This window comes from Carassius gibelio, chromosome B20 (genome assembly GCF_023724105.1).
Source record: "Carassius gibelio isolate Cgi1373 ecotype wild population from Czech Republic chromosome B20, carGib1.2-hapl.c, whole genome shotgun sequence".
In the NCBI taxonomy this organism is placed as follows: Eukaryota; Metazoa; Chordata; class Actinopteri; order Cypriniformes; family Cyprinidae; genus Carassius; species Carassius gibelio.
The window spans coordinates 24,778,917-24,793,753 of NC_068415.1; the positions used below are offsets into that span (position 1 = coordinate 24,778,917).

The 14,837-nt window shown below is 39.1% G+C and overlaps 2 protein-coding genes across 6 annotated transcripts in view; one reads left to right on the forward strand and one right to left on the reverse strand.

Annotated features, from left to right (window-relative positions):
• Positions 1 to 82: 82 nt before the first annotated feature.
• On the reverse strand, positions 83 to 7,343 carry LOC127983615 (interleukin-20 receptor subunit alpha-like). Of its 2 annotated transcripts, none has more exons than XM_052585814.1 (7): positions 7,217 to 7,343; positions 6,371 to 6,500; positions 5,160 to 5,365; positions 3,038 to 3,213; positions 2,762 to 2,906; positions 2,551 to 2,678; positions 83 to 1,779 (listed from the first exon to the last, which is right to left on the reverse strand). In XM_052585814.1, exons 1-7 carry the CDS (start codon positions 7,266 to 7,268, stop codon positions 1,192 to 1,194), a joined length of 1,425 nt encoding a protein of 474 aa, XP_052441774.1. In that variant the 5' UTR covers positions 7,269 to 7,343; the 3' UTR covers positions 83 to 1,191. The 2 variants fall into 2 exon arrangements, with proteins under 2 accessions (XP_052441774.1, XP_052441773.1); XM_052585813.1 differs by having other exon boundaries at positions 83 to 1,782.
• A 2,844-nt stretch (positions 7,344 to 10,187) lies between these two features.
• Positions 10,188 to 14,837, forward strand: part of med23 (mediator complex subunit 23) — a 65,088-nt gene continuing 60,438 nt past the window's right edge. For all 4 annotated transcript variants that reach the window (XM_052586190.1, XM_052586192.1, XM_052586191.1 and 1 more), the window contains exons 1-9: positions 10,188 to 10,383; positions 10,520 to 10,551; positions 10,780 to 10,867; positions 11,009 to 11,133; positions 11,375 to 11,486; positions 11,962 to 12,060; positions 12,501 to 12,602; positions 12,684 to 12,753; positions 12,847 to 12,959. In XM_052586190.1, the coding sequence (XP_052442150.1) occupies positions 10,333 to 10,383; positions 10,520 to 10,551; positions 10,780 to 10,867; positions 11,009 to 11,133; positions 11,375 to 11,486; positions 11,962 to 12,060; positions 12,501 to 12,602; positions 12,684 to 12,753; positions 12,847 to 12,959 (792 nt within the window). In that variant the 5' untranslated portion in view covers positions 10,188 to 10,332. The remainder of the gene's footprint in view (positions 10,384 to 10,519; positions 10,552 to 10,779; positions 10,868 to 11,008; positions 11,134 to 11,374; positions 11,487 to 11,961; positions 12,061 to 12,500; positions 12,603 to 12,683; positions 12,754 to 12,846; positions 12,960 to 14,837) is intronic.

Genomic DNA, 14,837 nt, shown 5'->3' on the forward strand with positions numbered 1-14,837 from the left:
TAATGGTGCTGAATTAATGATTATATAACAAGATGAAGCTCCCTTTCAGTGCAGCTCTCTCATTTGCATAAATAAAAGAAACGTTTATAATCTGCATTATTTATAGTCCTTTTATTCATCTGGATGTTCATCACATTTTACAATAAATAAATGTTTTTCTAAGTACAATTATTAATATTTCAATAAAAAATTATAATTTGGTTTATGTACAATTGAAATAGATATTTACAATATTATATAAAATGTGAATTCCTTCAATATAATTCCCTTTTCCTTCATCATTGTTGATCAGTTTCTAAAGTTCACAAACCAATGCATTATCAGAAAGTCATTGACGTTCAAACTCTTGCCTTGTGTCCATTCCCTTCAAATGAAATCTGGCTAATGCACAAGAAGAAATGTCTGCACGTATTTGACTGTATTACAGTAGATGTGTTACAGGGGCTTTGCTGTGAAAGAGACTGTTGAATAGCTGAGTACGGATGTTTTCTGATGCGTGGCTCAAACATGGCCTCCAGCACTGAGTTTATTTCCCCTGAGCAGTTTCCTGTCTGTGCACGTCTGGGGCTTTTGGGGAAAAGTGTTGGCCATGATTAAATGTAATGTTCTCCGTGAATCTGGAAATCCTTTATTGTGTCCTCAAGGGCTGCACAACGATTAGTCATGATTAATCCATTAAAAATAAATGTTTATGTTTATATTCTATATGTGTGTGTACTGTGTTTATTTATTAATGAGGAAAAATATGTTTGGTTTATATGTTAAATATCTATATTAATACAGTATATAATATAAAGTATTTACATACAGATCATTTTAAAATATATAGAGAAATTATTTGCAAAAACAGAACTTCATTTTTTTATTTTCTTGAATCATGTTTTTGTTGTGTTTCATTATTGTGTTTATTATTATTTAATTGAAACAACACAACTGCAGTTAATCAAAACATGATTATCTGTAATCTGTTTTTGCAAATTAACTCTTCATATATACATATGTGTGTATTTGTGTATACATAATAAATATACACACTACACACACACATATACAGTAGTATGTAAACATAAACTTTGGTTTTGAATCGATTAATCGTTTTGCTGCCCTAATATTGTCTGGTGTGTAAACCTTAAACCTGGTGAAGCGATCTTCATCTTGTGTGGAGTCTGAAGCAGCAGTATCATTGCTCTGTCAGTCTGGGCCGGAGTGGATGACCAGACCCCAGTCTCGCTCCATCTTGATGAAGCCGTCCAGCTCCGGCTCCGGCTCCGGCTCCGGCTCCGGCTCCGGCTCCGGCTCCGGCTCGCTGTGTTCCCCCGAGCTCTGTCTCAGGATGAGGTTAGGCAGCAGTGTGACTGCTTCAGTCTGGATCTGAGCTTCGTCCTCCAGACCTAACAGACCCGTCAGAGGGATCTTCAGCTCTCGGGTCTCTGGGCTCCAGTCCAGGAATATCTGTGCTTGGTCTTGGTCCTCACAGGCGTTCACTGTGTGCTGTTGTGTCCGGTATGGGCTGCTGTGGGCTTGGACGATGCCGTACTCTATGGCCTCGCTGTGCTGCTCCTGCGGCTCAGGGTCCACGCTCACAGACTCCTCCTCGTCCGGTAACAGAGCGAGCTGCTGAGTGTAACCCACCGACCCTGGAGCATCCGCCGCTGACCAGTCCTCACCACACACCAGCTGAGGCACAGCCCACCCCTCTCCCATTTTGACTATGTTAACAATGATGGTTGGAGGCTTTTCTGGCTGGAGAGTGTGAAGCCTTTGGCTCATATCAACCACCTGCTGAAACGACAGGAGTACAGTGTGTGATCAAAACTACTGATGATATGACTCCCATCCTCACATTAAGATCTATTCTGAAGCCCTTCTGTGATAATACTGTAATCATAGGCATCTATTCGAAAGTATGGGGTTAGTAACAAAAAGTGTTCTATGCTCACCAAGGCTGCATTTATTTAAGTAAAAATACAGTAAAATTGTTGAATATTATTCTAATGTAAAACAGCTGTTTTCTGTATGAATCTGTGTTAAAGTGTCATGTATTTCTGTATTTTCAGCATCATTCCTCCAGTCTTCAGTCACATGATCTTCAGAAATCAGAATAATATGATGATTTACTGCTCAAGACACATTTCTGATTATTATCAATGTTGAACACAGTTGTGCTGTCAATATTTTTGGGGAAGCAGAGATACAGTTTATTTTTCAGGATTCACAGATGAATAAAAGGTTTAAGAGAACAACTTTTGTTTGAGACAGAAATATTTCGTATAACACTTTTGATCAATTTAATGCATCCATGATGAATAAAAGGTTGTACTGACCCCAAACCTTTGAATAGTATTGTCTACCAGACATCAGTTGCATTAGCTGCAAATTATTCTTTTGTTCAGTAGGGGTGCATTAGGTTATTGAAAAGTGACAGTAGAAGCATTCACAACATCATTCTGTCCCAGCCCGTCTGAATCTATGTTATCTAGTCAAACAAGCCCATCCTCAGTTCTCTGTGAGATTGTGCTGTCTGAATATGGTGTGTGTCTGTTGTAATACCGTGCTCTTGGGCAGTGTCTGTCTGTGGTCAGTGATGTAGCAGTGGACGAGTCCCCCGAGCACAGCGAGGACACACAGACAGAGAGCAGACGGCAGCACGCCGCCCAGCAGAGAAGACAGCAGCTGGTCTACAGCGGGAGAGAAACACCAGCGGGTTACACACACTCACAGCGTCTGCAGACTCACGCATGGGGAGGTCCAGCTGGGTTACCTCTGGGCGTCTCGACGCACTGCCGCTCGCTGGGTTTGAAGGCCAGGGGCAGAGACTCGGACTGCGCCTGCACCCTCACACAGATCTGGCTGGAGGACTCCAGAGGGCCCAGCGTCACCTTCCCAGTTTTAAGAACCATGTAGGCCTGGCAGAGCCACAAAAGAGCATGTTAGTGTTCTTCTGCACACTCTTTTGGAAATACAGTATTTTCCTATTAGATACTGACACAATCTGTATTGTTAAAAGCACTGTATAGATGAAGGTGACTGGACTCACTGTGTCACCGCTCCTGCCGTTGAACACAGAGACGTTATAGATCATGTGTGGGAAGATCTTCCACAGTGACTTCTCTTTCCTGGTCCTCCTGGTTCTCCATCTGAAGGGCCCCTTGATGGTGACGTTTATGTAGTTCTGCAGCACGCTCAGCTCCAGCAGCGGCGCGCCGAGGATCGCTGCGAGACAGGTCCATTAGAAGCTAATCATTGGCTTTTATGAGGGTCAGAGTTCAGCCATGCCTGATCAAGAGGAGCTCTGTTTATAACAGAGACGTCTGTGAGAATCAGCTCGATATAAACACCTGACACGATGAGTTCATGACACAGCTGAAGTATCTGATAAATCATGAGTCACAACACTTCAGAAAACCATGCTGACAGGTGAAGGGGTGTTATCTCTATATAGCTCACTCTAAATGAATGTCATGTATGTGGTTTTAACACATTTACTTTCCTAATAAACACCCTATTGCTGCAGGAGGCGGGACGAGTGTACGGCTTGTAAAACAAGCTCAGGTCTTTGTTGGAAGATGTTCTGGGAGCTCAGATTTCTCTCTGTTGACTGTTGTGACGCGGCGTGTAAAAACTGAAACGTCTTAGCAACACATATTTGACATCCGGCACAACGTGCAGTCAGCTGGTCATAATCACAAAATAAACTGACGGGGTGATCTGAACTCAAGGTTTACTCACAGACAATAACCTATGGTTGTCCATTATCTCAATTATTATTACATGAAAAGATTGATTTCAGTTCAACTGTATTACACTTTTATGACACCAGAGGAAAGGCAAAGCTGAACTGATCGACCGGATTATTTCGCAGTAATGACCGGCTGACTGTGTATTATCTGCTAATAACACTGTTACTTAGCAAATTAATAAATATGTGGACGTCAATTCTTGATAAAAATGTATTGCAGTGATTTTCGGAAAAGGCAGGGACTTTGTTCTGTGCATCAGCTGTTGATTGGATGCTGAGATGTGGGCGTGGCTCTAGGGGCGGAGTTTAATGATTTGCCATGAACAGTGGACAATAGTCAGAAATATCTGAATACGGCACCTGTTCGTTGTGTCATTATTGTTTCATGTTTCACAGTGTTATTACTGGCATCAATTAGGAATACAAACGAGTCCTTTCCAAATCTGAGGAAGCAGAATCTGTATGTACAGTAATTATATCCACCATAATCACTAGAGCTCTTCTTACTCTTGTTACTTCTTACATTAGTGAGGCTTTTACACAGTCTGAAGGGGCATGTTTTATAGAAATTTAACTAACAATGATGGCATTAACTATGCTATTTTGGCAGGAACTATCTCTACTATGAGATGGACTGAAATAGTCTGAACATTCACATACATACAGTGTCAAGCTGATCATTATTCATCTTCATACTGCTATTCTCTATTTATCTAGGCTTAAATAAACAATGGTGAACAAACTACAAAAACATCCATCCATCCACAATCTCAGAAAAAATGAGCACCAACTGTACCTTTAGGGCTACAACAGCTTGTCCCTGGGACAGAGCCCTGATAGAGACACCCTTACCTTTTGACCCTTAGAGAGTGTATAATAGTGCCATAAGAGTACACATGTGTCCCTGCAGCACAGAAGCAGTCATCACTATCACAGATGTATATTTGTAGCTATAGCCAACAATACAGTGTATGTGTCAATACAAAATTATACATTTCTCTTTTATGCCAAAAATCATTAGGATTTTAAGTAAAGATCATGTTCCATGAAGATATTTAGTAAATTTCCTTCCATAAATATATGAAAACTAAATGTTTGATTAGTAATATGCATTGCTAAGAACTTCATCTGAACAACTTTAAAGATGATTTTCTCAATTTTTATATATTTGCTCCCTCAGATTCCAGATTTATAATAGTTGTGTCTCAGACAGATATTGTCCTCCGAACAAACCACACATCACTGGAGAGATGATTTATTCTCTTGACTCTTATGACTGGTTTGGTCATGTATTACTGTAAGGTATGACTATGCACCAGTCAGGCATAAGAAGGTACAGTGGTGTGTGTGTGAGGAGCTGCTGTAGCTGTATGAAGGTTCAGTGAAGGTGTTTGTGCTCATCAGAAGACAGGACACTCACTGTGGAGCGCAGGGCTGAAGCGGCTCGTGCTCTCGGTCCACACAGACTGTGTGTCTGCACTGACGGCCCTGACTCTGGCATAGTATTCCTCCTCCAGGTTAAAGGTCTCCTGAGACACGTCACACTCGTTGTGTGTGACGGAGGAGCAGTGCTCCACACGCCTCCACCTCACCCGCTCAGAGCCGCTCTCCTCCTCATCACCGTATCTGCAGAACAACACCAGACCTCACGTCACATCAACAGCTCCTCGACAACATTGTGTGAGATATCTTCCTTCTCCACTAACGTCTCTGTTCTTCATCATGTTTTAAGTGTCTTTGAATCAGCGGATGACATAGGCCTATCTGCTATATATCAGTGTATTATACTGTATATACGTATTATAGTATTCACAACACTTTGTTACTGAATGCTACATCATACTGCAGTATTAACTACTGATAAACTGTAATAAATACTGTAATAACTGTAGTGGACTGTCATAAAATATTCCCTTTAATTGTATAAAACTTAGTACAGTTTTGAGTAAAGTAATTTGCATATATGACTATAGTTGTTATTTTACCACAGCCACTATAGAAGAACCACAACACAGTAATTCAAGTTCTTTACTGTAGTATGGTTCTAAAACACTATAGTATTTAATGTAAATTACTATATTTTTTCATCTGGACATGTCACCTACAGAGGATGCAGCGTTCATAATGAGATGCATCTATTTAAGCAGGATTGTTATAGCTAACTAATACTAAAACCATAAAAAAACAACATTTTGTTGCTTAAAATATAATAAACATTAGCTGAAATTAGTGCTGTCAAATGATTAATCATGATAAATCGCATCCAAAATAATACGTTTTTATTTTTTACATAATATAGCCTATGTGTGTACTGTGTATATTTTATATATATATATATATATATATATATATAAATGCATGTATATATATATATATATATATATATATATATATATATATATATATATATAAGAAAATATCTTGTTTATATATTAAATATTTATGTATGATATCAACTATATGAATATAAATACATGTAAATATTTTCTAAACATATCCTGTATGTGTGTATTTATATATACATAATGAATATTCACAGTACACACATATATGATGTAAACAAGAGCGTATTATAAGATATATGTTCTAATGTTTCAGGCTGAGAGTGTGTGGTTCTCTGTGGTCACTCACATGGCGTACTCCACAGTGTAGACGGTGTCCCGGGGACGTCCTGCTCCTGGCGTCCACCTCACAGTGTTCCTCAGGTTCTCTGAGTAGAAGTGGACATGACGAGGCTCAGGCGGTCGCTCGACCGATGACACTGCAACACAACAACAGCTGCTCGTCAAGACCGTGCTAATCGTTTGAAGTTCGTCGCATCTGATTGAACTGTACCAGTTTTCAGAGCTTCATGGCAGTGAAGCTTCAGGCATTGTTAAAATAAATCAGATTTCATAAAACCACAGGACGGTGCACAAAAGAGAATCTGCTTCCTGTTGTTTATGAAGCTGATGTAAAAAAAAAAAATCAAAGCATGAATGTGTGTATAACAAACAATAGCACCAATAGCAATAATAATAATAAATCAAATAGCAGGGTGCTTTCTTAAAAGTGCTGCTGTCATTATAAGAGCACACGCTTCAATGTGAAAACACATGTTTGTGGATGCGGTTTTATTATGCTCTGTAATACATCCATAAAAGAGGCTTTGTGGGAAAGATAAGCTTTGACTGTCATCAAACAGGAAATGAACAGCTTTCTTGAAATAGCTCCAGATAGTCTTGAAAATGACAGATAAACTGACTTCTAATGGTTCTAATGTATATCCTTATTAAGCAATCACACATGACATTATAATTTAAATAAGAAATTTAATGTCATATCATATCATATCATATCAATGTCATATAACTATCATGGCTGGGGAAAGACTTAGAGGTTAGACATAGCGAACAGGAGAGTTAAATTATTTAAAAAAAAAAAAAAACTAAATCACCGACTCCTGTTGAGAGAGAAAAGAAAGATTTTTCTACTGACCTGATGTTCTTGTCCAGAGCAAACAGAGTGCGATCACTAAAACTGGCTCCATCGCTGCAAACTCTCCGTCGTTCTCATTCTGATCTCAGGTGTGTGTCACTCAGGTGTGTGTCCCTCAGGTGTGTGTGGCAGGCGCACTGCACTGTTACTGCAGCGCCGGTGGGCGGGGCATAACCAGCACGAGCCAACCGGTGAAGAGAATTGGAAGGATTCCAACAAATACCAACGCGACCTGATTAATATTCATGAGTTACGCATTCCTATTGTTTTCTTCAAAACTTTAAACCCTTCAGATCTGGACTTTTTCACATCATATTTTTTTTTTAATCCACTTGATATTTGCTCTTCTCCAATATAGAACTGAGTCTAAAACTCAAGATGTGTATCGACTCACATTTTTATTAGATTTATTTTCATGTCCACTGTATTGTATCCAGCCTGTGCACTATAGTTGAACTATGTTTAAGATTTTGAAAATAACAATAAAATAAAACTGTGGGGGGAAAAAGGTTTGTTTGTTGGTGGGTGAATCTGACTATATGTATAAATATATTTGTGTGTATGTGAAAGTGTAGTTGCTGATTGTTATGATGAATATATGGTTGTGTGCAGCATCAAGGCATCAGTGTGTGTGTGGGGGGAGGGGGGGGGGGGTGAGTGTGTGATGCTGTGTATTCAAAATGCTATGTGTGTAACACTTCCTTTTGTAAATGACAGCGGTGTTCATCGCAGCGTTAAGTTAAGTGCTTTTCTCCTTCAGTGTGTGGTATGACAGTGGACTGGTTATACAGGTGTGACTTCATTACCTGTGCTCCAAACACTGAAGAATGTGTTTTTGTCACACCTCTCTTTGGTCAAATTTACACATTGACCTAAATTTGGCACAGAGCGCTTCTGAGGTTGCTTTTATTAATCTTTACACCGAGTGTTTAAGGCTGCTCGGAGGTGGCATGAATGCATTTACACTGCAATGAGCGCCATATACATTGATACTGAGGTGGGTCAGAGCTGGCATCATTCAGTCTGCATTATGTCATTACACAGATTATTGCAGCCTTAACTGTGTAAAGATGCACAGAAAATGTGCTGATGACATTCTGTTTCTGGTCCTGTAACTGTGTGGTTATAACGGCATTCTTCTCAGTTCTCAGTCAACATAATGTCACGTTTAGTTCTTCTGCCTGGGATCTGAAAGTAAACACAAATCAAAGTACAAAAGATCTGTTCTCTCTTTTTATACACACAGAAAATGAGAACGATAATTATGTCCTTTACACCACATGAGTAGCTATTGTAAAGCAATTATAAAGCGAGTCTTGTAGTCCTACAGAAAAATTGTGACATGTTCAATAGCTACCAGCTTTTGAGTCAAAAGTTAAATGACATAGTTTGTGAAAGATATCCATTCATGGTCTATACTGGTTTTGGTTCATACCTGCTTTTTTTCTATGCATCTTATTTATTTATTTGTAATGTGCTGTAACACCCTGTGCTCTTCTGTGTCCTCCTATATGCAGCAATGCATCATGGTCATATGCACTGATCTATAAAATCACACATAGATCAGTGGGTCATATGTTGTTTTCCGTAGCTGGCAGTCCTTTTCCTTTACTTGTGCTGAGCTGACAGTTTCACTTCCTCTATTACCCAGTTAAACATTAGGGCTGTGATGATAAATTGATGCAGATTTGATTCGTGGATGTAGTTTGAGATCTTCTGAATACATTGTGAAGAAGAGCTGAAGAGCATTTGTGTGTTCGACTGAGCCTGTGCTTTCTCCTCGGCTCAGAATGCTTTTATGACGCTGTTTCTAAAGCATGCAGAGCCATCTGCTGTTCAAGACTAAGCTCAGGATCGACTTGACAAAGAATCGCAATGCGTTCAGGAAATCTAAGAATCGATGCCGAATAATTTCTTGATTCGCAATGCTTCGATTTATTTTCCCAACTCTAATAAATATGCCACACACAATAAAGATATGAACCTTGAGTGAACAACACTATTTGTGTCTGTCATTCTTGGTCCTGGGTAGCCTACCCGCTTACTGTGCTCCATCACTCAACCAGATTAGATCTTCTCAAACACTTTTTTTTATCAGTTGGGGGCTCGTCCGGGATGGGGAGGCCCGAGACTGAGCAGAACTACTAAAGCGTGCCAGAGATCAGGGAAGGACCTACAGTAAAAGGAGGTAATGTTTTTGGATATTTCTTGAAGGAAATACGGCGCTTAGTCCTGTAGGATCCTGTTGGTATCTAATAAAGAGATGAGATTGCTTATAATCACTAGTTGTTGGTGTAATTTCTGTTTCATTGTTTGTACACTTTGGCTGGCAACAGTAATTATTTAATAATTATTAATATGGACAGTGATTGGATATACAGTACTGATCACAAAGTATTTTGGATCATGGAAGGAAAATCTTTTCCTGAACTTGGTTTGGCAAGAGCCCTGAATTAGAAAGCACCCAAACAGAAGAGGGTATTTTAGAGGTGATCAAGACTGAAAAGTCTTGTGTAAACCAGTGTAGCGTCACAATATGATACATGTACTACAATTGAGGTTAGGCAATCGACTACAGAAAATTTGCACATAAACTATTAACTCCTAAAAGTGCTCCATCGCTAAATCAATCAATTATTTTGTATTTTATTTATCAAAAAAAAAAAAAAAAAAAAAAAAAAAAAACGTACATTTAAAATAGACACATTTATTTACCATGTAGCATACAGGAGAAAGCAAAACAGAAACTAAAATAAGAGTAAAATAGTGTTAAAAAATAAATCTGTACAGAGACAAGTATACAAGGAGTGTTATATATTTGTAACACAAATTATTTAATCATCTTTTATATATTTAAAAAAAGGCATTTCTTTCAGGAGGTTTATTGATTTTTCGATTTCTTTGCTCTAGTATTATCTCGAAAACACGACAGAAACCGGAACCATCGCTGTGTAACTATGTTCGTACCGACGGAGTGTTTCCGGCGGCGCACCAGCTTCCGGTTTGTCTCTGGCGCTAGTTTTCTGTTGTGTTCGCGAGAGCGTCTAATTCATCTAAACACACACACACTTCAGTCATGAACATTTGAGTCTGTGCAGTCCTGTTCTGCTGTCGTTATGGCGGGCCCAATGGAAAGCCAGCTGCAGAGTATCTTTGAGGATGTAGTGGTGGGTGATCATGACATTCATTTAAACAAATATAATGCCTCATATAACGTACAGCACGTCCAGACAAGACTCTTTTATCAAACGAATATATCCCAGGATAAAATTTAAACTTGTAATGTTTGTTTGTTTACGTCAGAAAACTGAAGTGATTGAAGAGGCGTTTGCTGGGTGAGTAAACAAAAACATGACCGAATACACACCTGAGGACTGTGTGTGTTTTATATATATATATATATATATATATATGTATGTATGTATGTATGTATGTATGTGTGTATGTGTGTGTGTGTGTGCGTGCGTGCGTGTGTGTGTTATATACATACATATATGTGTGTGTGTGTGTGTGTGTGTGTGTGTGAGTGTTATATACATATATGTGTGTGTGTGTGTGTGCAGCATGTTTATGGACAGTCCGGAGGATGAGAGGACCAAGCTGGTGAGCTGTTTAGGAGCGTTCAGACAGTACTGGAGCACTCTTCCTCAGGTCAGCTCTTCTTCATCTGCACATACAGGTGTTCCTCAGTCACACATTTGTGGCTCAACTTGAATACACCCTGAGTTATAGTATTAGATTACAGCTACTCGCATGATCAGTGTGTGTGTGTGTGTGTGTGTGTGACTGCAGGAGTCACATGATCAGTGTGTGCAGTGGATCGTCCGCTTCATCCACAGTCAGCACAGCCCCAAACGCATCGCCTTCCTCTATGACTGTCTGGCCATGGCTGTGGAGACCAGTCTGCTTCCTCCCAGGTAAACACACCTCGAGGTCTGACATCATGCTGAGGTTAGTCTATTAGTCTATAACTACTACTGGAAAAAGAAAGTCGTAGTACACACAAATTGTGTTCTCTCTAAAACAAGTCATGTTATGCACACACATGCATTGTCATCCATGGTGTGTAGTGGTACAGTCTTTCTCCAGTACTATTACAGCAGCTGACGTCCTCACTGATGGAGATCAGGACTCTGACTGTGTAACGCTGTTTTCCAGAATGGTGTGTCAGGCTCTGGTCAGCTCGGACAGTCTGGAGTGGGAGAGGACTCAGCTCTGGGCTCTGACCTTCAAACTCATCCGCAAAATCATCGGAGGAGTCGACTACAAGGTGAGGAATAAAACTAATGCCATAGTTTTCCAGTTAAAGTGTGTTTTAATGAGTTCACAGATTGGCATCCGAGTTATTTTGTAGAATGCTTTTCAAAGCACACATTGTTTCCAAGCAGCTTTACAGAAAATCATCATATTCATGTGTAAAACAGCTTAATGCCTAATGTGCCATGTTTAGAGCTGGCTGATAGTATAGTTTAACATTTGTGATGATATAAACAACAAATAGTTGAGATTTGCTCTGTAGTATGTCACATTTATTATGTGAAGGAAAGCAGGATATATTTATAACAGATGAAAGTTGAAGGTTTTCATGTGTAATGTGGTATGATTTTGATCATATAGCTGACCTGTAATCAGTTAATGACCTGAAGAGTTGTTATTATAGCTGTGTTACTTATCATTTACTCTATGTCTTCTCTTCTCTGTGTTTCTTCTGTTTTCTTTACGTCTTCTTCTCTGTGGATGTTCAGGGCGTGAGGGATCTGCTGAAGGCCGTGTTGGACAAGATTCAGACCGTCCCAAACTTCATGAGCTCGGCTGTGGTCCAGCAGCTGCTGGCAGCGAGAGAAGTACGCGTCTGATGATGGTCCTTCTAGTGTTTCCTGGTTGTGATTGACTGGGATGCAAACTCCTCATCTTTCAGTGACAGCTCACTGTTTTTGTAGGGCTGGGAAAATATATAGATGCATCACAAATTGAGAAACGATTCAGCATCGATTTTCTTAGCCTTAAAAAGTCAATCATCTATAAGCATTGCTGTCTAATCAGTTAATATAGTCTTTAATAGCCTGCATAGCACTTCATAATTTATAACATGAGATTTTGACCAAGTCTTGAGTTTTGTAAAATGTCACAACAAGATTTGTTTTGTGTGTGAAAAATGACAGTTATGGACATATATGGTAATAAATAAAACTACCTTAAAGGAACTACAGTGAGCATGTAAAGCAGATATGTTTAAGAGAGCACTTCTGACTTCACCTGTCTGGATTCTTCTTCCTGTGTGAAGGTGGTGGAGTACATCCTGGACCGTAACGCCTGTCTGCTGCCGGCGTACTTCGCTGTGACGGAGATCAGGAAGCTGTATCCGGAGGGCACGCTCTCACACTGGGTAACGCTCTTCAGACTGCTGAGGTAAGGCAGTGTGGATTCATCCTCAGTTAATGACACCCAACCCTCTGCTTCTTTTCAGCTGTTGGGCAGCCTGATATCTGACTTCGTCGATAGTTTCAGACCGACTGCCCGTATTAACTCCATCTGCGGTAAGACACCTTCACACATCCTGGTCTCATGTTGTGTGGAAGATGTATCCCATGAGCCTCTGCGGCAGTGTCACATGTCAGAATGTGTTGCAGGGCGCTGCAGTCTTCTCCCAGTGGTTAATAATTCTGGGGCCATTTGTAACTCGTGGAAACTGGACCCGAGCACTCTGCGCTTCCCGCTTAGGGGTATGCTGCCCTACGATAAGGTACCGCTCTCCACCTCGCAGAAAAACACTCACGGTCATGTTTCATCCAACATCAAGAGGAGCATTAAGATCATGTGAAATCATGGATGGTTACAGACACACAACTCTAATCCAAGCACACAGACTCTCGGATTACTGTGACTGATTGATCAGTGGCACTGGATTAATAAAGAAAATGATTTTTCATTACACATTCTTATAAATAAAGTTTCCACAAGGGGGTTTCCCAGGGTTCCCATGTCCAGAAGTATTTCTGGTTCCTCACAGAATCTTTCAGGGACCGCTTCCTAAAATAAATGTTTTTTTCTTGGCGTGAAGAACATTTTAATAATATACAAACCTTTTTTGACTATAAAGAGAAAATGCCATTATTTATATTCTGGATGGAAGAATCGAGGCCAATTAACAGCCTGTAGGACTGCAGAGTTTGGAAAAACTCTCATTTTAATATTTCGTTTTTCTAAAATACTCATTGCAATATAAAAAAATAATATTAAAAAAGCTTTGAGCATGAACCATTTTTTTTGTTGAAAAAATGTGGGTGTACTCATTACATGAACCAACTCAAACCTTTCTCCATCAAGCTGTTATTTTGGATGCTTGTTTGCAAATAAATATATACACAGCTGGTTTTTGTCACTTAATTGGCAACATATTATTTAATTAAAAGCATTTGTGATTTCACTATACATTTAGCCATATTGTAGTATCATTTATATATATATATATATATATATATATATATTTATGTGTGTGTGTGTGACCTTATAAAGACTTTATAAAGTCCTTTGTTAATGAACCAATATGTTTTTATTACCTTAGATCAGCGGTTCTCAGTTCCTGCTTTGCACATTTTGTATGTTTCTCTTATTGCTTCAGACATTTGCTCTATTTGAAAATAAGTGCCCTGCGAAGTGGACATTACAGCATATTCAGTGATATTCATGATTCCAGTTCGAAGCGAACATATATTTTCCATTCAAAGTGCTTGGAAGTGTGTGAGATGTGAATTTAAATTGTATTGATTTACAGAGGTATATGATGTCATACTTGTCCGTGTGTGCAGACGGACGTTGCGCAACGCAAATCTGTGAATGACTGTTCCGAAGTGAAGTAAACTTCAACATATTTCCCTGCTCAGGTAGTAGGGAGCAGTAAACACTGTGTAGAGACCATGTCAATCTGAACACAGTTCATGCACGAAGCTCACTTCTAACGAGCTGATTATCTGAATCAGGTGTGTTAACAAAGAGACACATGCAATATGTGCAGAGCAGTGGGGCACGAGGACTGGAATTGAGAACCGCTGCCTTAAATTGAGCTATTTCTATCTACATTACATTTACATTTACATTTATTCATTTAGCAGATGCTTTTATCGAAAGCGACTTACAGATGAAGACAGTGGAAGCAATCAAAAACAACAGAAAGAGCAATGATATATAAGTGCTATAACAAGTCTCAGTTAGGTTAACACAGTACACGTAGCATGGGATTTTAACTAATATAATAAATAAAAAGAAAACAGATAGAATAAAAAAATAAAAGAATAGAGCAAGCTAGTTAGAGGTCTTTACACATACACACACACACACACACACATATACAATTGCATAATAAATGAAAAGAAAATAGGGTAACACTTTAGAATAAGGTTCCATTAGTTAATGTTAGTTAATGTATTAATTAACATGAACAAACAATGAATAATACATTTATTACTGTATTTATTCATCTTCGTTAATGTTAGTTAATGAAAATACAGTTATTCATTGTTAGTTCATTGTAATTCACAGTGCATTAACTAATGTTAACAAGCACAACTTTTGATTTAAATAATGCATTAGTAAATGTTGAAATTAACATGAACTAAGACTT

What these genes read in the sequence shown, in the direction of transcription:
- LOC127983615 (XM_052585813.1), bottom strand. Translation starts at nt 7,268, where the DNA reads ATGGAGCCAGTTTTAGTGATCGCACTCTGTTTGCTCTGGACAAGAACA. An exon ending in TACACTGTGGAGTACGCCAT is followed by an intron (nt 5,366 to 6,370) that starts GTGAGTGACCAC and finishes GTTGTTCTGCAG; the next exon opens with ATACGGTGATGAGGAGGAGA. An exon ending in ACGGCAGGAGCGGTGACACA is followed by an intron (nt 2,907 to 3,037) that starts GTGAGTCCAGTC and finishes TGGCTCTGCCAG; the next exon opens with GCCTACATGGTTCTTAAAAC.